This window comes from Lichenostomus cassidix, unplaced genomic scaffold (assembly GCF_008360975.1).
Source record: "Lichenostomus cassidix isolate B80296 unplaced genomic scaffold, HeHo_3.0 HiC_scaffold_43, whole genome shotgun sequence".
In the NCBI taxonomy this organism is placed as follows: Eukaryota; Metazoa; Chordata; class Aves; order Passeriformes; family Meliphagidae; genus Lichenostomus; species Lichenostomus cassidix.
Genome location: NW_028147635.1, coordinates 1148892 through 1170954, shown reverse-complemented (window position 1 = coordinate 1170954; position 22063 = coordinate 1148892). Strand labels below are relative to the sequence as shown.

General features: G+C 55.9%; 1 protein-coding gene and 1 long non-coding RNA gene across 2 annotated transcripts in view; one reads left to right on the top strand and one right to left on the bottom strand.

The window, feature by feature from the left end:
- The window catches only part of LOC146421086 (uncharacterized), a 453431-nt gene that overhangs the window by 231773 nt on the left and 199595 nt on the right, over window positions 1–22063 (bottom strand). The window lies entirely within an intron of this gene.
- Window positions 11279–21825, top strand: LOC146421094 (serine/threonine-protein kinase pim-1-like). Its single transcript, XM_085047657.1, has 7 exons — window positions 11279–11441; window positions 19533–19798; window positions 19894–19944; window positions 20187–20553; window positions 20793–20969; window positions 21231–21380; window positions 21627–21825. The coding sequence occupies exons 1-6, from the start codon at window positions 11279–11281 to the stop codon at window positions 21335–21337; spliced, it is 1131 nt and encodes a 376-aa protein (XP_084903783.1). The 3' UTR covers window positions 21338–21380; window positions 21627–21825.

The window sequence follows — 22063 nt, the reverse complement described above, 5'->3', positions numbered from 1 at the left end:
GCCGTCAGTCCTGGAAGAAAAGCAAGCGGCACGGTCACTGCAGTCAGGCCCTGAGGGTTTGTTCCCTGTGCCCCCAGGCTGGCACACGCTGGCAGAGCAGGACTGTGCCGCCAGCACTGAGCCTGGCTGGGGCTGGGAGCTGGGCCCAGCTGCTGGGACGGGGCTGGCATGGCCCAAAGCAAGCGCAGGGCAGGCCGGGGGTGGTGCTTGTGCCACCAGAATGCAGGGATGCCCCGGGTCCCCGTGTCCCTGAGCAGGGCCACCCAGCCCAGCCCCAGCCTGGCGGCAGGGGAGCCACTGTGCCTGTGGGCAGGGCATGGGGAGCACGTGCCTGTCCTGCTGCCTGTGTTGGTCTTCATCCCAAGACCATGTCCTCCTCCTCATCTTCCTGGTCAACTTCCATTTCTTCAACACACTCTTCCATGTCCACTTCCATCTGTTCCTCCATCTCCTCCTCATCGACTTCCATGCCTTCCTCCGTCTCCTCCTCGTCCACCTCCATCTCATCCAACTCCTCCACATCTACTTCCATATGTTCCTCTCCGTTCTCTTCTATGTCCACATCCATGCTTTCCTCTTCATCAATCTTTCTATCAACTTCCATCTCCTCTTCATGGTCTCTGAAAGCCTGCACAGGGAGCAAAACCTCAGAGTGGGGTCCCTGTCCCACAGCATCCCCTCACAGCTCCAGCCCGCCCGGACTCTTAGGGGGTGTCCACCTCCATGGAATGGCACTGTACCTCCTTTGGGACAAATGGGAGCATCCTGCAGGGATGGATGGCAAAATCCAGGCAGCAGGGAGCGTTCAGGACTGACGGCAGTCTTTCGGAACGGGTGAGAAGCAGGGTGACAGGGGTGCTCTCAGAGCAGGGCGAAGGACGTGCTCACACAAGGGCGACTGGTTGTGTTGTGCCCTTGGCTGGACGATGGCAGTCCCAGCTGGAACACCAACTGTGACATGACAGCAGATCCAGGACCACACCCCTGTGGACCATGGCAACCACAGAATGATGGAATCCCTGAATGGTTTTCCTTGGGATGGACCCTGAAGATCATCTTGTTCCAAGCTGAGCAAGCTCCCACCAGAGCAGGTTGCTCAGAGTGCTGTCCCAGCTGGCCTTGCATGTTCCCAGGGATGAGGCATGCACAGCCTCCATGCACAGCCTGGGCCAGTGCCTCAGCACCCCCTGTTTAAAATACCAGTTTCCTTAGAGACAAACTAAATTGACCCCCTTGCAGTTGAAAGTCATTCCCCCTTCTCCTCTCCCCACATCTTTCCCAGTGGTCCCTGCAAGTCCTGCATGGCTGCAGTGAGGCTTTCCCATGGCCTTCTGCAGCCTGAGCATCCCCAACTCTGTCTTCACTGGAGGTTAGAAAGTCAAGCAAAACAGGCAGAAGCACTGCTGGGCTCCTTCTTTTCCACTCTGGCAACTACCTTCTCCTTCCCTGAGCCCTAGGTGTGAGTGTAAGTCATCTCCTAGTCTGCCATTTCTGCAAGCCACACGAGTCATTTTGATCCTGGAAACCTCAGCAGACATACTTTATTTTTCCCTTTCCAGTACAAACACTTTTTCAGCTTTTAAAGTCTGAACAATTTTTAAAAACAATAGGACACAGCCTTTTAACAGGATTGCTTATCAACTGCCTCGGAAAGCTGCCCATGCAAGGACAACCCCATGGGCACCATTTCCTTACTCCGCGAGCAAGTTTAAAAAATGCCCAGTTTTCTACCAAGTTCCTTTCACTTTTTAAACATGACTAGCTGAGAGCTGAAATAAAAAACTGCCTGTAGCTTCAAGTGACTAGGCAGGAACAGTACAAACATAGCATCATTTTCCGGAAGGTCAGACTTCTTCCTTTTCATAGTTTTGTTATGGGCAGTCCTGGCTCCCTCTTTTCTGGGGAAGCTCTTCCAGATCAGCCACTCCAAGGCAGCCCTGGCCAGGGCCCAGGGAACCTGGCCCTTGGCTTGCTTTTCTCTTTGCTTTTCTCCCTGGTGGGAGGGGATGGAAAGGGGGCTTAGGCAGGATGCTCCCCCTCACCTGCGCGGTGAGGACTCCCCTGGCCCATCCCAAAGTACTGAGGGTTGGCTTGATACTCCTTCCTTGGACTGGAGAAGAAAAAGAGGTTTTGATGTCTAAGAGCAGGTTTTGCAGAATGCCCAATGGCAGCTGGAGCTCGTTCCTCAGCTGGAGAAGCATGTCAGCAGCTGGAGAGCAGCTCCAGATCAGCAAAGCCCAGAGCAGCGAGAGTGGAGTCTGGTGCTGTGAGCATGTGGCAGGGCTGGGCAAGTGCTGTGGGGCCAGGTGTCCTCTCCATGCCCCCCCAGCTGATGGTTCATGCTCCTCTGGCAGGGGAAGGAGTTCTTAGTGAATCAGGGGAGCATGAAGTGGCCAAGTGGACTCCAAGGTCCCTGTGGTCCTCCCCAGCCTGGGAGCATGTTTCAGGCAGCTCAGGCAGTTTTTGCTGGGGGACAAAAGGTGGCCAGGTGCATCTCTGCTGGGAGCTGCTGCTGCTGCTTTGTGCTGCTTGGAGCACAGAGCTGCTCCTTTATGCACTTGGGGGCATCAGGGAGGGAAGCGTGGTGCACAAGAGCAGGGACAGCCTGGTGAGGGTGACAGGCACTTTGTGGGAGCCAAAGGCTGGCTGGTGTGGATGGGTTCATGAGCTACAATGCTGAGTTGATAGAAAAATATGTTCCTCTGCTGTAAAGTGCCAGAGTTGCTTCCATGGAGGCTTTTTAATTTCCTCCTCACTCATCCTAGTGGTGAAGTCCCCATTGGCTGATCAGTGGAGGGTGCCCATGCTGGGCTCCCAGGGAGAGGCAGATTCTGTGTGCAACAGCTCTGTAGGACAAGGCTGGAGCTGCTCAGCAATGTGGAGAACCTTTTCCAGCCTGCCTGTTCATGGCAAACCAGAGTCCTCTAAAGCCTGGCTCCTTTCTAAAGGTGGTGGTTTTTCGCTGTTATATTTCTTGATGAGCCTCTAGCAGAGCTGTTTTTACCTCTGCTATGACCAGTGTTGCAGACAGTCCCGCTAGCTGCACTTTGGTAGCTGAAACTGCCCACCCGCTTGTAACTGTCGATGGAAGATGTTGGGGTTTTGAGTGTTCTGGACTAAAAGCAATAATAACTAGTGCCTTAATGCAGGCTGCCTCTCGTCTGCTCTAGCCCTGTGGACAGAAGTGGGAGCCAGGCCCCTGCAGCCGCAACTGCGGCAGGGGAGTAGTCGCATTTGAGAAGCCATTTCCCCGACGAGAAGCTTGCATTCAGCGAGAAGACCGAAGGGGCGGCCGGTAGCCTCTGGAAAAAAGTCGCGCTTTTCAAAGAGGTCGGCCGAACGGCGGTAGACCATCCCGAGTGCTTTTTTTTGATTCTCCGTGCGTGGTAAGCCCTCTGGAAAGCCCCTTGGGAGGAGAGCCGGTGAAGGCCTGGTCGGCTTAGTACGGGGGTCCCTTTTTTCTTTTTAGTTTGTTCTTTTTGCCTCGGGATGGGTGGAGGGTTAGAGGTGGTGTCTTGTCGAGGTAAAGGGAGTCGCGCTCCATGCGAAATCTCGACAAGAAAAAACCCACTTCTTACAAGGAGAGACCTAAGTTTTGTGCCCCCATTTTGGGAGAAGTTTTTCTTATAAAATTAGACATTTTTTATAAGGAGTGGGAAATCAGCTGTTATGTAGGAAATTTTTGCGCGCGAGAGATAAAGTAAACTAATCTGTGTTTTGTTTTATTTAGTTATCTGGCAGTAAATAACCCTTGTTCTCTCCCTAATAAGCACCTTCCCCTGCATGTATCCCCCAACATGGTGCCAGCCATGTGTTGATAGCACCCCCTCCTCCACCAGCTCGTGCTCCCCCTCTGTCCCTCAGGAGAGAGCTGATCGTACGCTTTTCAGCCTCTCCTGTCTCTTTCCCGGGTTAGAACTGGCCACTCTAACTCGAGATCCCTGCTAACCTCCTTTCCTGTGCCCCAAACCTCAGCCGAGCTGACTCCACGTGTTTTCCAATATGGCGCCGGCCGCATGGTCAAACACGCCATGTTACCTTCTTCCCCTTAAAATTTTCCCAAGCTTGCCGAAGCTCCACCCCCTGCATCCCTCGTGTTCCGTTGTAGCCCCTCCCCCCGCGTCGGTGGGCGCTCCCTTCAGTTACAGATCCTTCCCCATCTGAGTATTTCTCTTCGGTGCAGGCCCCTCCTCCCATCCTCTCAGGTGTTCCCTCTCAGCCAGAAGCAGCTATGGCCTGGCCGGGAGCGGAGCCGCACCTCCAGTTTCCCGTAGCAAGCTCCGAGGAGCCGGTGGAGCAGCACCTCTAGCTCCCCGCAGCAAACACTGCCCCCGGAGCCCGGTGGAGCTGCGCCAGAGCAGTCCCTGAAGCTGTGCTGCCGTCCGGCCGTGCTGGGGCTTAGTAGAACTGTTCCAAACCCGGCAGAGCCACAGCAGGGAAGAGCTGTGTGTCACCCAGTAGAGCTGCACTGCGTCCAAAGTTTTCTCCCTCTCCTAAGCTGAGAAAAACTTCGGTGACAACCCCGTTGCTGCTGCAAACCCTGCCTTCATCTTAGCAGCCCCAGCAAAAGAAAAACAGACTACAAACATAACTGCAATCTGAAAATTCAGCCTATACTGAACTCCAACATCAAAATCAGCCAGCTGCATCATCGTTTTCCCCATACTCACAGCAAAACTAATTTTGTCATTGCTTTACATTATGTTGTTTTACCATTTTCCTGTTGTTTAAAAATTTGCTATGAAAGCTTTTAGGAAAAGCCTTTCCTTCTTTAATTTAGTAAAAAATGGGGAAATATTGTGATAATAGCTGCAAGTTCCCCACACCCCTTTCTTAACGACTGTACTTGTCACCTATTGTCCTGCCTTCCCTACTCCACATGGCCCTGGCCACTCCCTCGGGTTTCCCTATTGGTTCCTGTACCCTAACCCCACGTGGCCCTGGCCACTCCCTCGGGTTTCCCCTATTGGCTCCTGTACTCCTAACTCCGCCCCTGTACCTCCCCTGTACCCAGAGGTCACTGGGCCTGTGTGCTGTCCCTGCCCCTCTCTGTTTCCCTATAAAACCCCTTACCCTCTGCCATCTTGCTGTCTATGCTCCACGTGTGTCTATGCTCCACATGTGCTGAGCATGTGAGGCCTTTGCCCTCGAGGCATGTCTGCCTCGGGGAGGTCGTTGGCCTCTGCTGCACCATGCGAATAAACATCTTCCATGGACACAACGCATAGACCCTCCTCGCCTCCTTTATCACCGCCGGTTGTGGAAGCAGACGAACCAGAGCTAGCCTTATGGCTCCCTGGCTGGTGAGAGCGCAGTGTCTGCCCTGGGACAGAGGGTTTGGAGCACTGAGGCGCTAAACCGGGCTGGGTAGAGAAGCTCTAGGGTAAAGTCTGCTGTAACATCCTCCAAAACCGCAACACCAGGCTCCAAGTCCTTTTCAGACGTGATTGGACTTATTCTGCGGAAGGAACAAAAATGGACTCCATCATGTATTTAAAAGGTAAATACTGGTTCTTTCTGCTTCTCTCATCGTTTCTAAAGACATTCACACCCTTTTCTCCTCCCAGCCGGGAGACTCAGCAGCTCCTGGGAAGAGCAGGGCACATCAGGCATGGCTCTGCTCCACCAGCCAGGCAAGGCACTGGCCTCGGCGATTGCCAAAGCCTGGCAGCTCTGCAGTTGCCGGCAGCCGGAGCAGCTCGGCTCCCGGAGCCTCCAGCGCCGGCCGAGCCCCCTTTGCCCCAAGGTGCTGCCGGCCCTGCTGCGGCTGCCGTGGGCAGCGGGTGTCCGGGCAGCTCCGTGCCTGCCCCGGCCGTGCTCGGGGAGCGCCGGGCTCGGAGGGGACGCTGCCCGGGCAGGGGCTGAGCTCGGGCACCTGTTGGCCCTCGGGCTCCTGTGGGAGCCCCAGCCCCGCAGCCCCAGCCCCGCAGCCCTGCCGCTGCCAGCATCGCAGCCCGCCGGGACTCTGTGCCGGCAGCCAGCGCCGACCGTACAGCCACCTCCGGGCATCCACGGCCCCTGCCCAGCACGGCCTGCACTGCCCCATCCAGGGCTCAGCCGAGTCGGGCTCAGGCTCCAGTGGCTGCTGCCAGCAGCAGGAAATCGGGCAGCGCCAGGATCACCTGGCGTGGCTTTCGTCTCTTGAACGATGGCACAGAAATGTAATGCACGGGAGGAGCAAAGCCCAGAGCCCTTGGAGGCTCCAAGGCTTAACCATCAGCCCCTGCAGCTCCAAAAGCTGCTCCCCGCAGCCTGGCTCCAGCAATTCCCAAGGCTGCCGTGGCCTTCAGAGCATGACAGGGATTTGTCATCCCTGCAGCCTGATGCCAGCTCTCGGCCCAGGACTCCCGAAGGCTCAAGGAGGAAGGCCGGCAGAAGGTTTTTTACCTGTTTGGTGGCATCGCTGCAGAGGCTGCTCCTGTCAGAGTCGCCTCTCTGATGGTGACAGACATGCTCCTGGGGACACTGCTCTGCCTCAGCCCAGGAACACGGGCAGCGCCCAGTGCCGGGAGCAGCGTGAGTGAAAGCTCCCCGTGCGCAGAGAGCCCCAGCCCTGGGGTGGCCGTGCCAGCAGCCCCAGAGACCTCCAGCCCCAGGGACCTGGAGCAACCCCAAACCACAACGCGGCAAACACTACCTGTGCCCAAAGGACTCGCAAAGAAAGCTGGGGTGTGGAAAACAAATGACAATTTATTTACAGAAGAGCAGCAACAACAACATGCTGCAGAACGTATTTACAATGGAAGAACCTTGATAACAACAACAATTTACAGTGAAGGTTCTAACTAAAAAACAGGAATCTAAAAAACATATTTACAAAAGAGAACGACAAGAACAAGCAGAACATATGTACAGGTAGTTTTCTGCATCATCTCCATCAGTCCTGGAAGAAAAGGAAGCAGCAGGGTCACTCCAGCCCGGCCCTGAAGGCTGTTCCCTGTGCCCCCAGGCTGGCACACGCTGGCACAGGGGCACTCTGCTGCCAGCACTGAGCCTGGCTGGGGCTGGGAGCCGTGCCTCAGGCACTGGCACGGGGCTGGTGTGGCCCAGAGCAAGCGCAGGGCAGGCCGGGGGTGGCGCTTGTGCCGCCAGAATCCAGGGATCCCCCCGGGGCGCTGTGTCCCTGAGCAGGGCCACCCAGCCCAGCCCCAGCCTGGCGGCAAGGGACCCACTGTGCCTGTGGGCTCGGCATGGGGAGCACCTACCTGTCCTGCTGCTGGGGCTCCATCCTCATCCCAGGACCATGGGCTCCTCCTCATCCACCTCATCCACCTCCATGGCCTCTTCTTCCACCACAACATCCACTTCCATGGCCTCTTCTTCCTCCGTCCCATCCACTTCCATCTGCTCCACTTCTTCTTCGATGTCCACCTCCATCTCTTCTTCCAACTCCACCTCATCAATGTCCATCATCTCCTGAACATCAATCATCACGTCCACCTCCATATCCTCCTCAGTGTCTCTGGCAGGCTGCATCAGGTAGCACAAACTCACGGTGGGGTCCCTGTCCCACAGCATCCCCACAGGGCCCCAGCCCGCCTGGGCAGCTGGGGGTGCCCAGCTCCATGGAATGGCACTGTACCTCCACTGGGACGGGAGAGCGCATCTTGCTGGGATCGGTGGTGAGATCCAGGCAGCAGGATGAACTCAGGACCGATGGATCCATTGGGGGCAGCTCAACAGCTAGAAGGGTGTAGGGCGCGGGGAGCAGGGAGCAGGGTGCACGCTGGCCTCCTCGCTGGCTCCAGGGACAATGGTTGTGTTGTGCTCAACAGCAGGAGCTGGAGGCTCCACCTGCAACATGGGCTGTGACATCACAATTCTGGGAGCTGGGATGTCCCAGGAGCTCCAGGGCCACTCTGCACTGGGGGCTCAGGATCGTAGAACGTCCAAATCCTTGAATGATTTGGATTTGACAGAACTCTTCAGATGATCTCTCTCCAACCTGAGCAACCTCCCACCGGACAGGGATGTTCAGGACCACGTCTAAGTTGGCCTTGGGTGTTTCCAGGGCTGGGACATCCGCAGCCACTCTGCACAGCCTGTGCCATTGCCCACTACACTCGCAAGAAATAACATTTTCCTAACATCCAATCCATTCCTACTCGCAGTTTGAAGCCATGCCCTTGTCGTGTCACTACAGCTCCCAACAAAGAGTTGCTCTCCCGCTTCCCTGTGGTCCCTTCACACCCTGCAAAGGTGCTGGGAGGTCTCCACGCAACCTTCTCTTGTCCAGCCTCAACAGCTCCAACTTACTCAGCCTGTCTTCACACGGCAGGTGCTCCAGTGCCCTCAGCAATGCCGTGGGCTATTCTGCACTTGCTCCATCAGTTGCCCGTCCTCCTGCTGTTGGGGAGCCCAGAGCTGGAGGCAGCCCTGCAGCTGGGCTGTCCTGAGAGGGGAGGAGACAGGCAGGATGTCCTCGCCGCCCTGCTGCCCACGCTGTGGGATGACCCTGGCGTGTGTGTATGGGGGTTCTGGGCTGCCACTGCCCAGGGCTGGCTCCTGCTGGGATGCAGATGTGAGGCTGGTGTCCAGCTCTTGTTCTCTTGGCTGCACACAAACAAACATCACAGCCCTGTCTCCTCACCAGCCACCCGTGGCTTCAAAAGTTCGTAGCACAGGTCACACGCCAGCTCCCGCCCCACTGCTTTTGCCGCAGCCTCACAGTTCAATCTTCAACGTGCTGGGAAACTGCTCAGTGTCATTCTGTTACTCCAATGGATACACAAACGTTTCCTTGTGCCGACTGCAAATCGTTTTTCTAGTTACACTGTTGCATTGGTGGTACTGACCCAGAGTTCTTTCAATTCATTCCACTTGTTCAGAGGGCAGAGTGAGTTAGGACTTGCTTTGTACATAGGCACAAAAATGTAGCAATGATCTGGTGAGCTATGGATTTATTTCCATCCAAATACGACTCTTCCTAATACAGAAATCAGCCTCTCAATTACCCACACTGCCATTTCAAGTCCTTTTGCTGGGAAAAGAACTACCTGCAACTACACGGAAGTGTTCTGAAATCTATTCCCCGGGTGTCCCCGAGGGAGGACGCCCAGCAGAGCCACAGCCTTGGCTCTATGTGACACGAGGACAGAGAGCAGCCGTGTGCCCCGATCGACCGCGGCAGGGGGAGCGCAAATCCACGGCGACAGGGGGAGGAACACATCTCCGTTTTCACTGTAGCCCGGAGCAGCCCAGAGCCTGCTGAGCACCTGGGAGCATCTCCCTGCCCTGGCACTGACCAGCGACCTCCCCTGGGGACACCCGTGTGTGGAAAATCACACCGCCAAAGGCCAGTGCCCACAAGAGAGGAAAAAGAGTCCTGCAAAAATCCCCTTGATTTAAATCAAGGGAAAGAGTTCGCTCGGCCATTCCCCTGCGGGGTCTCTCTCAAGTGTCTGGAGGGTGCAGCCTCTTTTTGATCTGAAAGTGCCGATCATATGTTGCCCTCTGCCTTTCCCCATTGGCTGAGGTACTAGGAAGGGACAGGCTTCCCAAACCACTTACTACATATTCCCCCTTTGACGTGAGTCCCCCACCCCGCATCATGCGCTGTCTGATCACTAAAATTAGCTCTGAGCCCACCCTGGGCCCAGAAATTAATCCCCATCAATCTCTCAAGCCTGCACCTTTTTTCCTAGAGTTCACAAGTGCAGGCTGAGCTTGGTTCGGTAACAAACCTGCACGGTTTGATGTTCCTACAGACCCCTCTCGTTTCTCTCCACAACCTGACTGCTTCTTTCCGCTTCTCTCATCCTTTCTAAAGGCATTCACACCCTTTTCTCCTCCCAGCCGGGAGACTCAGCAGCTCCTGGGAAGAGCAGGGCACATCAGGCATGGCTCTGCTCCACCAGCCAGGCAAGGCACTGGCCTCGGCGATTGCCAAAGCCTGGCAGCTCTGCAGTTGCCGGCAGCCGGAGCCGCTCGGCTCCCGGAGCCTCCAGCGCCGGCCGAGCCCCCTTTGCCCCAAGGTGCTGCCGGCCCTGCTGCGGCTGCCGTGGGCAGCGGGTGTCCGGGCAGCTCCGTGCCTGCCCCGGCCGTGCTCGGGGAGCGCCGGGCTCGGAGGGGACGCTGCCCGGGCAGGGGCTGAGCTCGGGCACCTGTTGGCCCTCGGGCTCCTGTGGGAGCCCCAGCCCCGCAGCCCCAGCCCCGCAGCCCTGCCGCTGCCAGCATCGCAGCCCGCCGGGACTCTGTGCCGGCAGCCAGCGCCGACCGTACAGCCACCTCCGGGCATCCACGGCCCCTGCCCAGCACGGCCTGCACTGCCCCATCCAGGGCTCAGCCGAGTCGGGCTCAGGCTCCAGTGGCTGCTGCCAGCAGCAGGAAATCGGGCAGCGCCAGGATCACCTGGCGTGGCTTTCGTCTCTTGAACGATGGCACAGAAATGTAATGCACGGGAGGAGCAAAGCCCAGAGCCCTTGGAGGCTCCAAGGCTTAACCATCAGCCCCTGCAGCTCCAAAAGCTGCTCCCCGCAGCCTGGCTCCAGCAATTCCCAAGGCTGCCGTGGCCTTCAGAGCATGACAGGGATTTGTCATCCCTGCAGCCTGATGCCAGCTCTCGGCCCAGGACTCCCGAAGGCTCAAGGAGGAAGGCCGGCAGAAGGTTTTTACCTGTTTGGTGGCATCGCTGCAGAGGCTGCTCCTGTCAGAGTCGCCTCTCTGATGGTAACAGATATGCTCCTGGGGACACTGCTCTGCCTCAGCCCAGGAACACGGGCAGCGCCCAGTGCCGGGAGCAGCGTGAGTGAAAGCTCCCCGTGCGCAGAGAGCCCCAGCCCTGGGGTGGCCGTGCCAGCAGCCCCAGAGACCTCCAGCCCCAGGAACAGGGAGCAAGCCCAAATCACAACCCTGTATATGCGGCTTGTGCCCAGAGGAATGGCAAAGAAAGCTCGGGAGTGGAAAACAAATGACAATTTATTTACAGAAGAGCAGCAACAACAACATGCTGCAGAAGGTATTTACAACAGAAGAACCTTTATAACAACAACAATCTATAGAATGCATTTATAGTGGAAGGTTGTATCCAAAAACTAAAATTTGAAAAACATATTTACAAACGGCCATAACAACAACTAATAAAACGTATATACAGGATGTCCATCACCTCCATCAGTCCTGGAAGAAAAGCAAGCAGCAGGGTCACAAGAGGATCCACACTGGGGAGAGGCCCTAGAAGTGTTTTGAGTGTGGGAAGAGGCTTCACACCAGCTCCAACCTCCTCCTGCACCAGTGTATTCACACAGAGGAGAGACCCTTCCGCTGCCCTGACTGCAGGATGGGCTTCAAGCTCAACTCCCACCTTGTCAGCCACCAGCACATCCACACCGGGGAGAGACCCTCTGAGTGTGGGGAATGTGGAAAGAGCTTCAGCAAGAGCTACAGCCTGATTCGCCACCAGAGGATCCACACTGGCGGGAGGCCTTTTGAGTGTGAGCAATGTAGGAAGAGCTTCGGCAGGAGGTCTGAGCTGATCGTCCATGAGAGAATCCACACTGGGGAACGGCCTTATGAGTGTGGGGAATGTGGGAAGAGCTTCAACTGGAGCTCTCACATGATCAAGCACCAGATGGTCCACACTGGGGAGAGGCCCTATGAGTGTTCCAAATGTGGGAAGAGGTTTCTGACCAGCTCCAACCTCCTTCTACACGGGCGGATTCACACAGGGGAGAGACCCTTCTGCTGCCCTGAGTGCAGGAAGGGCTTCAAGAACAACTCCACCCTCATCACCCACCAGCGCATCCACACTGGGGAGAGACCCTATGAGTGTCCTGAGTGTGGGAAGAGCTTCTCCAGCAGTTCTCACTTGACCAAACACCAACGGAGCCACTGGTAAGGGAAGCCCTGCAAGTGCCCTGACTGCAGAAAGAGCTTCATGTGCTGCTCCAACTTCATTCCCCATTGGAGCACCTACGTTGGGAAGAGCCCTGATGACCCTCACTTGCAGGGACCCACACTGGGAAGACACCTGGCTGGTGGCTTCCACATCCTCCTGATTCCCTGTAGCCACCTGGACAAACACAGGCTGGAACATCCATCGGGACTCACATTGATATCGGAAATTCTTTGGGAAGGGCTGATTTATTAACTTTATATCCCCTAAAAAATGTCACCTGCTGTGTCCAGTTGTTTCTTCTGGTGGCATCAAGCAACACTGGATGATCTTAGAGATCTTTTCCAACCTGAATAATTTCCTTCTTCATCCTGTAAAAACAACCCAAAATTGGGGTAAAATTAAATAAATGAAACAAAGTAATCTAAAGCTGCACCATTTTACTGGGATTTGTGGGTGACTTTGAGATTCAGGGGAAAATTAATGAGGATTTGGGTGTTCTGGGGCTGCCCAGGCTGGGGTACATGGCCATGATCTCATAGTTGTGCCAGCAAAACGTGTCCACCTGAGCCCATCTGTTCTCCATTAATTCCGGTTTTTTGTCCCAGTGCCTGGCCTGGGTCTCCCCATTTGGGGTGTGCTCCTCAAGGTGCTCAAATTGCTGCTGAAGTGCCCAAGCTGCCCCCAGCTGTGGTTGTTCCTGTCCACCAACCTCTCCTGGTCAGTGTCATGGGGGCTGGGAGGGGGTTTAGGGGCTCCTGAGGGGACTGGGAGGGGCTTTTGTGGCTCTTGGGGGCATTTGTGGTGCTTGGAAGGGTCTTGGTGGAGTCTGTGAGGGAGTTTTGGGGTCCTGGCCTGGCTCTGTGGCTTGGAGAGAATTTGGGTGGGTCTTGGAGAAGATAGGAAAGGGGTTATGGTGTCTCTTGGGACCATTTATATTGCAGGGAGTGGTTTGGGAGGATCCTAGAAGGAGCTGTGGGGTGGTTTAAGAGGCCTGTGAGTGACTATGGAGCTGGGAGGGGCTTTGAGGCCATTGTGATCCCCCAGACCCCCAAAGCTGCCCCCAGACGCTGCTCCCCAAGATGCTGCCAGGGTTCAGGGGCTCCATGCTGGGGTTCATCCTCCTGGTGCTGTGGGAGAAGGTGAGGGGTGTCCCCAGGGATCATGTGTGTCCCCCAGAGCGTGGGTGACCCCTCCCCATCCCAGTGTCACCCCCTTTTCCCTCCCCACAGGGCTCCTGACCCAGCTCCTGCTCCCCCAGGAGGGAATTTGGGGAGGGGGCAGAGGGGGTGCACAGCCCCACCGGGGGATGACCCTGAGCCAGTGCCCTTTGTTTAGCACCAACCTGGGCTTGGGGCTGCAGGAGGAAGAGGCTGATGGGAAGCAGATCCTGCAGGTGGGACAGTGCTTGGGGTCAGATGAGCAGTGTTGGACTTCTGTGGGGGAACTGTGAAGGTGGGTGGGGTTGAGTGACCTCACAGTGACCTCACCCAGCCCTCTGTGACATCACACAGCCACCGTGTGATGTCACAGACAACTCTATGATGTCATACCTCCCTGTAATTTCATACACCTGCGCTGTGATGTCACAGCTCACTCTGTGATGTCACTGCCTCCTCTATGATGTCACAGAGTAAGTCTGTGATTTAACAGCTGCCCTGTGATGTCACACAGTCCCCCCTATGATGTCACAACCCACTCTGCGTGTCACTACCCATTCTGTGATGTCCCACAGCCTTTCTGTGATGTCACAGAACTGCCCTGTGATGTCACAGCCCTATATGTGATGTCACAACCCTGCTCTGTGATGTCACACCACCACCCCGTAGTGTCACAGCCCACTCTGTGATGTCCCACAGGCAGCTCTGTGATATCACAGCCCACTCTACCATGTCCCATCACCATCCTGTGATGTCACAGCCCTCTCTGTGATGTCACACAGCCTCCTCTGTGTCACAGCCTGCTCTGTGATGTCACTCATTCCCTCTATGATGTCATAGCTGCTTGATGACCTCACACAATGCATTCTGTGATGTCACACAGCTCCTTTCTGACATCACAGCTGCTCTGTGGTTCTATGACAGCCACAGAGGTGTTCCCAAAAATTCAGTAAAATAAAAACCTTCTTAACACCAGTGCAGCATTAAGCAGCAGCATTCTTTATTTGGCCAGATGCACAGGGAAGAGCTCCTTCCAAAGCTGTGCATGCTGAGCACGGGAAAGTTCCTGTTTCTATCCTGTATTTTACAGACCTATTCAGTGATTGTCCCAGAATAAACCTACATATGATCATCTTTTACCCAAAATCATTACCATACTTCCCCCCACCCTTTGCACATCTGTTCTTCTGTCCTGGGGCTCTCTTTGGTGGTCCCTGGTGGTTGGTGACCCCAAAGTCATACCTGACTGCCTGGTGAGCTGGTAGAAGTTGGCACACCTGGGCTGATTGCTTCCTACAGAATAAGCACTGTGTGGTTCCAGGGGCCAGGGGGTTCTGGACAGTAAGCATTGTATGAACCCAGCAGGTGCAAATGATTTTTCATCTGGCAACATTCCCCCTCTTTGAGGCTTGGGAAGCTCCTCTTCCCTTCAAGCCTTCATAAGCCTCACTCTGCTCTTTTACTCACATTCTGTCAGTTCCTCAGTTGCATTCACAGTTGTGTTCTTTGCACAGCTTAAAACAAGTGTCATAATCACAATTATTACTGTGATCCCAATCATATTTTACAAAAGTAAGGCCAACCAAGCAGTCAGAGAAAATCCAAGTCCTTTAAATATTTTATTTAACCAGTTACTTTCTAATCCACCCCTTAATTCCCTGCTGGATGCAGCAACCGATTTTATCCTCTCTGCCTGATCATCCAATTCAGCATCACATTTAGAAGGTGCACACAAGTTTGTTGTTTCAATTCAAGTATCCTCATACTCCATGTAACAGCAAAAGATCTAATGACAGTTTGTTCTGTAAGGTCATTTTAGTTGTGGCTTTCAACTGTTCATTTATTTCAGTAAACCCCAACTGAGTTGCATTCACTAAAGTTCCCATTTGCACTCCAATGCTGTGTGTTTGGTCTGTTCCTAAAGGCAGATCTTTGAGGAGTAAAGATGGATTCTAAAATCCATCCCACTGCAGTTCCCATGCTGGGATGTTTCCAAGTTTCATCCCCTTTAACCTTTCCCCACAGCTGGGTTCCCAGGGGTGATTCCTTCCACAAGGGACATAACCTTAAAACCCCAAGTGTCCATTGTGCTCTTGATTCCCCCAAGGGCAAATGTGTGCCCCAAATTCCATCACTTCCCACCCATCCTGAGTGAACTAATGATTTCACCATGTCCTGCTGACAGTCTGTGACTTGCCAAGCTGAACTGTTTGTTAGGTGAGACCTAACAGATGTCATTAAGAAAGGCAGAATAATTTCTACAGACACATCCCACCCTCAGAGCCTGGGCCACAGCCATGAGCCACTGTACCTCAGGATTCCAAACAGTTCAAGTGTCTATCCAAATGCAATTCCACTTTTCCTTTGCCCTGGGATCCTTTGGCCTTGGCCTTATTAAATCAGGGTATTTTATACCCACCTGTAAGGGGTCCTCTGGGAGGCCTGGGCTCCCTTCCCAGTCCAGACACCACTGAACTGGCTGGATATATTCCCACTGTCCTGTCTGAGGGCTGTTCCATACTTCTGAAATTTGACATCCCCAAGGGGTATCAGTGCAATCTGTCAGCCAATAGATATTTCCTGAGGTGATTTCCAGGTCCAGTTTTGAGATATTACAATTCTCAACAGTGTCGTTCTGATGTGTAAGAATTCCTTTGGAAGGAATATTCTCCTTCCATCCCTTTCCATTTGCCCTGGGTGCTATTTCCTTCCCACACCTGTTCCCAGATTTTTGTCAAAGCGCTGACTAAAGCTCCCCACAGAATTGGATTTTCTGCAGAGAAAATGTGTTGGCAAACAAGCTGTTATAGGGGTTACATTCTGTAATCTGCAAAAATCTTGCACTAACTTTAAGACCACATTTCCCTCCCCAGAGGTTAACAACATAGTTTCTATTGTTATTATAAATATGCAATTAGTCATCATCTTCATCTAGATCCAATAAACAGCATCCCCTTAGAAAATCATATTTGATACCTAAAACAGTAGTGTATATATATATATATATATGTAACCTGCAGGGTCCAGGGTATCAGTCAGTTTTCTCTCTGCTGTATTTAATGTGTGGTTGCTGGTTTTACCTGCGTGTGATGAACCCAGGGTTCAATTCCTTCCACCCTGAGGGCAGTGTAGGTTACCAGGAGAACTTGGAAAGCTCCTTTGCACTCTTCCTTCAAGGGTTCAGAGCTCCAACTCTTTACATACACAAAATCCCCAGACTGGAATGGATCAACAGGGACATCCACAGCAACTGGTCCTGACAGGGTTATAAACCACCTTTCCTAAAGAAACCAGGTATAGATTTAAGTCTGTTTCTCCCTTTGGATGGATTTCTCCAGGAACTGATGGTGTTTGGTACAGCCAACCCTACAGCAATTCACTGTTTTTGTCCCTGGCTGAATTCTGACTCACAGAAGAGCCAGAGGAAGGGTCTGTGGCTGTTTTAAAGAGGTTTCTTGGCACATTTTCCTAATTTGTTGTTTCATATTCTGATTCATCCTTTCCATTTTCCCACTCACCTGTGGTCATCAAGGGCTCTGTCAGTCCTTTTTTATACCCAGGGTTTTGCTCAGCTGTTGCACCACATCTGCTATAAAATGGAGGCTTCTCCCTGAAGACAAACCAAGTTGCCCCCAAATCTTGGTATGATTGATTAAGCATAATATTTACCACTTCCCTGGATTTATTGGTGCGACAGGGAAAGACCTCTGGCCATCCAGAAAATTTGTTCACCAATACCAAAAGACAGTGATTCCAAATTTGTCTGGGTAATTTGGAGAAATAGATTTCCAGTAACTTCCAGGTGAATTTCCCAGTTTAACTGTTCCAGGAGGTGGCCTTTTCCTGTTTATGGGATTGTTTTTAAATAAATTGAACAATTCACTGTTACTGATTTTGCAATTTCATTCTATCCCACACCAAGCAGAGAATTTCAAAGATTAGATATCCTGGACTCAGTCCCCCAGTGGGTTTTGTTGTGGGTTTTTTCCTTTATTTCCCTCATTACAAAAGCTAATTCATCCACCCCTCTTCATTCTTAGTGGCTTTTAACATATTTGGTAAACATTGATTTTTACAGGGTTCCACTCCCCTCCCACTCGGTTAGGGGGGTCTCACCCCACCTTTTAGCACCCCTTCTCCCATCTACCAGCCCCATCCCCCTGCTCCTCCCCCAGCTCACCCCAGAGCTCCTCACCTGTGGCCAGGGGACTCCCAGCGCCACCAGTGCCACCAGTAGGGCCCCAGCTGCCCCCACACGCTCTTGCCGTGCCCAGCGCCGGTTTTGCAGGTGCCCAGAGCCCCAAAGCAGCCCAAAGCGCTCTGCCCTGGGGGGTCCCCAAAGCGGCCCCGCCCCGCGCGGCACGGGCAGCACCAGTCCGGAGCTGTCCACCCTGGGTCCATCCCGTGCTCAGCAGAGCATCCTGTGCTCTGTCAGCACTCGCTGCTCCTTCGGGAAGGATTTGGGATTTCTGCCAGGCACTGACACTGAACCTCACCCCAAACTGCCCCGGTGCCATTGCTGTCCCCTCGGCGCTGGGCAGCTGCTGTCCCAGGGGAAGCAGGGACACAAAGGAAGCCAAGTGCAGCCCAGCTGCCCGCGCTGATCCAGACGAGCCCCAGGGACAAGGTCCTGCAGAGCCACACGGAGCCCTCGGCTCCTGGCTGGGAACGGCTTGTGTTGTGGCTGCTCCAGCGGCCAGAGCGAGTCCTGGAGCTCCCCCAGCTCCTGCAGCAGGACCCAGGTTCCACCTGCTCTGCCAGGCCCTGGCCAGGGGCCAGCAGATCCACTGGCTCCATGCAAAGGGGGAAGACAAGAAGAATGCATTGGATGCAGCCCCCAAGGACCTCGAGCAAATTGTTCAGGAACATCCAGACCTTGAGCTGATGTTTGCAAAGCTGCAGCTGGCAGAGTTCTGTGGCACAGGAGACCCAGCACGGGAAGAAGAGATCTACAAGGAGCTGCAGGAGAAACACCCTGAGCCTCAAAGGCTGTCACACTCCAAATCTCTGCTGGAGAAAGTTCTTCCTCTCCAGGAAGGGATCCCGAGATGAGGCTAAAGCAAAGTTTGTGGCTGGTGACAAATTTCCTGTGCAGATAGAGCAGAGCAGGGACTGCAGGTGGAGGCTGGGAGCCTGGGAAGGAGGAAGGGGTGGGGAAAGTGTTTTGTTAGGGTTTGTTTTAGTTCTCCTTCTCCTACTGTGATTTGCTTGGAAATCAATTCCATTAATTTCCCTAGCTTGTGTCTGTTGCGCCCCTGACAGTGACCAGTGAGTGACCTCCCTGCCCTTATCCCAGCACACGAGCCTTTCCTCCTGGGTTCTGTGTCCTGCACCTGTGAGGAGAGTGACAGAGTGGCTTTGGTGGCACCTGGCACCCGGCCAGGGCCAGTGCAGCCCAATAATCCCAGCAATTCATTCCCTCCAGGAAAGGTTCTTGAAAAGAGCAAGCAGGACTGTGGAGAAGATTCCTGGAAAACTGAAACAGCTTTCCAGAAGTGAAATGAAAATGCAAAGAAACAATCTGAGATGTTTTCCTCTATTTATTTCTATGCTTCCCTTTTCCATGTTGCACTACTTCTCCATGCCATTAACTGCAAATGGGTCTCACCTCGAAGATCTATGACTTAGCATGTTTTAGACTCTCCAAAATACCATGAGTTACATACAGTTTGTACTTCCCTGTTCTGCTTGGAAATCAATGCTGGAGACACAAGTGCAGTGCTTGGGTCAGGTATGAATTCTAGAGACAGGGAATGTGCTCTGCTAGTGTTTGACCCTCAGCAGGGACAATGCACAGAGCAGCCAAGGGGATTGCTGTGCCACTGTGCAGCAGTCAAGCCTCTGGATGTGGGCTGAACACGGCAAAGTTCCCGTGTTTGGACAGACTCAGGGGCTGCCCCCGGGGGCACGCGGGGCTCGGCCGTGGGGCGCGCGGGGGCGAGCGGGGAACGGACAAACGGCCACTCGGACAAACGGCCACTCGGACTAACGGAGACTCGGACTAACGGCCCCGGAGCTTCAGTTGCAGCGGCGGCAGCGGCGGCAGCGGCGGCAGCTAAGGAACAGTTTCCAGAACCCTCTCCGTCCCTTTCTCCTGCTCCTCCTCTCCCTCTCCCCCTGTCCCGCCTCCTCTCCCGGTGTCCCTTTCCCTGTGTCCCCTCCCTTTCGCGGGCTCCCTCTCCCCCTGCCGGGCGGGGCCATGCGCCCGGCCCGCCCCCAGCCCCGGCCGGGGCTGCCCCCTTCCCGCCCCCGGGCGGCCCGCCGCGCTCTCGGCTCCGCCCGGCTGTCGCCGGCATGGCTGTGGCGCTGCTGGGCGGGCCTCAGTGGCCACGGCTGGGGCAGCATCGCCTGTCCCTGGCTCCGCCTGTGCGGGCGGCGGCCCCGGCGGCGGCCCCGGCGGCGGCCCCGGCTGTCTCGGCCCCAAGCCCGGCTCCAAGCCCGGCGGCGGCCCCGGCTCCAAGCCCGGCGGCGGCCCCGGCTCCTCCCGGGGCCCGAGGAGGACACACGCGGCTCGGCCGCTCCCGCCGCCTCGGCCGCAGCTTCCCCGGCCCGAGCTCCGCCGCTCAACAGCGCGGCCGCCGGCCCCGAGCCGCCGCTGCCCCGTTGCGAGGGGGATGCCCGGCCCGGGGCGGTGCAGAGGCGGTCGGGGGCCGTGTCTGGCCCCGGGCCGGAGGCTGAGATCCGCGTGTCACCCGCAGGGACGACGCAGGAGGCCCTGCTGGAGCGGTACCGGGTGGGCTCGCTGCTGGGCAAAGGCGGGTTCGGCAGCGTCTATGCAGCGACACGCGTGGCGGACGGCGCCCCGGTGAGTGGCGGGGCTGGCGGCGGGCGGAGAAGGAGGAGGGTGGGGCTCGGCAGGGCGGGCGGCGAGCTCATGCTGCTGCTCCCCTTGGCTCGCAGGTGGCCATGAAGTGTGTGTCCCGGCGCCGCGTCCGGCATTGGGCCGAGCTGGTGAGTGAGCCATTGGGGCGAGCGGGAGAAAGCGGGGCGTGCCGGGTCCGTGGGGATAAGCCGGGGCCCGGCAGGCTGCAGGGCACCAGGACGCCTGCAGGGAGGGAAGGAGGGAGGGATGGAGAGGGAGCGGGTGCGTGGGCTCAGCGGAGGACGCAGAGCATACTGGGCTGGCTGAGGGCATCATTGTGCAGCCTCGGCACGGCATCAGCCCCGCTGACGGCACGGTGCTCCTCCCGCAGCCCGACGGCACCAGCGCACCCCTGGAGATAGTCCTGCTGAGCAAGGTGTCCACGGGGTGCCCTAGCATCATCCAGTTGTTGGAGTGGGCTGAGCTCTCCACCTGCATCTGGATGGTGATGGAGCGCCCGGAGCACTCCCAGGACCTCTCCCGCTTCATTCGGGCACGGGGCTTCCTGTCTGAGGAGGTGGCGCGGGAGCTGTTCCAGCAGGTCCTGGAGGCTGTGTGGCACTGCACCATCTGCGGGGTCCTGCACAGGGACATCAAACCAGAGAATATCATCATCGACCTGTGCACGGGACAGGCCAAGCTGATTGACTTCGGCTGTGGCACCTATCTCCAGGAGGCAGCATACACCAGCTTTGCAGGTGAGCCCAGCCAGGGCTTTGCTCCCACTCCCAGCATCTGGTGGCCCAGCATGTCAGGGCCCAAGCTTGGGCCTTCCCAGGGCTTCCCAGGGCTGCCCTCTTGCAAGCCCAAGTTTGTGCCCGAGTCCCAGGTGCTGCTGGCGAGAAGGCAGCGGCTCACCCGGCGTGCCCAGGGATGCTGGGGCGAGGCTCTGGGAGAAGGCAGCGTTCCCCTGATGGACTGTGTGTGTATTCTGTAGGAACAGCAGCCTACAGCCCCCCGGAGTGGAAGGACTTCGGCTGGTACTACGGCGAGCCAGCTACCGTCTGGTCCCTGGGCATCGTGTTGCACCAGATGGTCTGCGGGGAGCACCCGTTCAGCAGGGGCCGAAGTATCAGCTGGGGCCAGCTCCCGCTGCCAGAACGGCTCTCTCCAGGTGCATCCTCATCTCTGCGGCACGGGGGGGAAGAGCAGCGCTGGGAGACAGCGGCGGGCTCATGGGCTCATGAGCTCCCGCTCTGGCAGCTGCTGAGGAGGTGGCACACGTCCTGCTCTCCTCCCAGGCAGAGAATGCATGGGGAAGCTTAGGCTGAGCTCTGAGCATATCCAGCATAGCCTGGGCATGCTCAGGAATAGTGGGGCAAAGCAGACAGGAGCCTTCTCCAACTGACTGGTGCTTTCTGCTTCCTCTCCGCAGACTGCCAAGGGCTCATCCGGTGGTGTTTATCTGTGCACTCCATGGACAGGCCATCCTTGGAAGACCTGTTCAGTGATCCTTGGGTGCAGGATATTCATCAGCCGTAGAAGAAGGGAGAGAGCCTCACAGCCCATTGGATTCGTTGGCCTGGTAAGTGGCAGCTCCACACAAATCCCTTGGCAATAAAAATCCAAGGAACGCAGCCTTTTTTGTCATGCCCGTGTCACGGAGCAGGGGCCATGGGATGGGAACACGCAGCTCTCTCATGTGCTGGAGCTGAGCTGCTCTTGCCAGCACTGCTGGCCACCACGAAAGCTGCTTTTGCTTGTCCTGCTCGGTGCACTTCAGCTGGGGCCCTGGGCAGAACACTGACAGCCTGGTCTCTCCCACCCCCAGGGAAGAAGGAGCCCCCAGAGGAGCTGCACCAGGTGGGGCTGCTGCTGGAGACACGGAGGATGATGTTGAGGATGACAAGATCTCCCTCGACCTGGCCCCTGGTAAGCTGAAGACGATGCACTGGGATTTGGGCACCTGCTTCAGAGCCAGGCTCCACAGCCAACGTGCAGATGAGTCCACAGCCAGGGGGATGCTCCCACACGTGGGCATTGCATGGCCTGGCTGGGCACCGAAGACTCCCTGCCCGCTCTGCTGGGGCAGGTGCAGCTCATTCTTCAGTGGGCTGCCAAGCTGATTTTTAGCTGGGCTGGATCCCAAATGGGAGCAGCAGCCCCAGGCCCTAGCAGCAGCCCCCAGCAGGCAGCGAGCCCTGGGCTGGGGCTGGAGCTGGGGGCAGCCACCCTGACCAAAACAAACCCCCATGGGGGGAGCAGAGG

What these genes read in the sequence shown, in the direction of transcription:
- LOC146421094 (XM_085047657.1), top strand. Translation starts at nt 11,279, where the DNA reads ATGGGCTTCAAGCTCAACTCCCACCTTGTCAGCCACCAGCACATCCAC. An exon ending in GCGTGGCGGACGGCGCCCCG is followed by an intron (nt 19,799 to 19,893) that starts GTGAGTGGCGGG and finishes CTTGGCTCGCAG; the next exon opens with GTGGCCATGAAGTGTGTGTC. An exon ending in TCCGGCATTGGGCCGAGCTG is followed by an intron (nt 19,945 to 20,186) that starts GTGAGTGAGCCA and finishes CTCCTCCCGCAG; the next exon opens with CCCGACGGCACCAGCGCACC.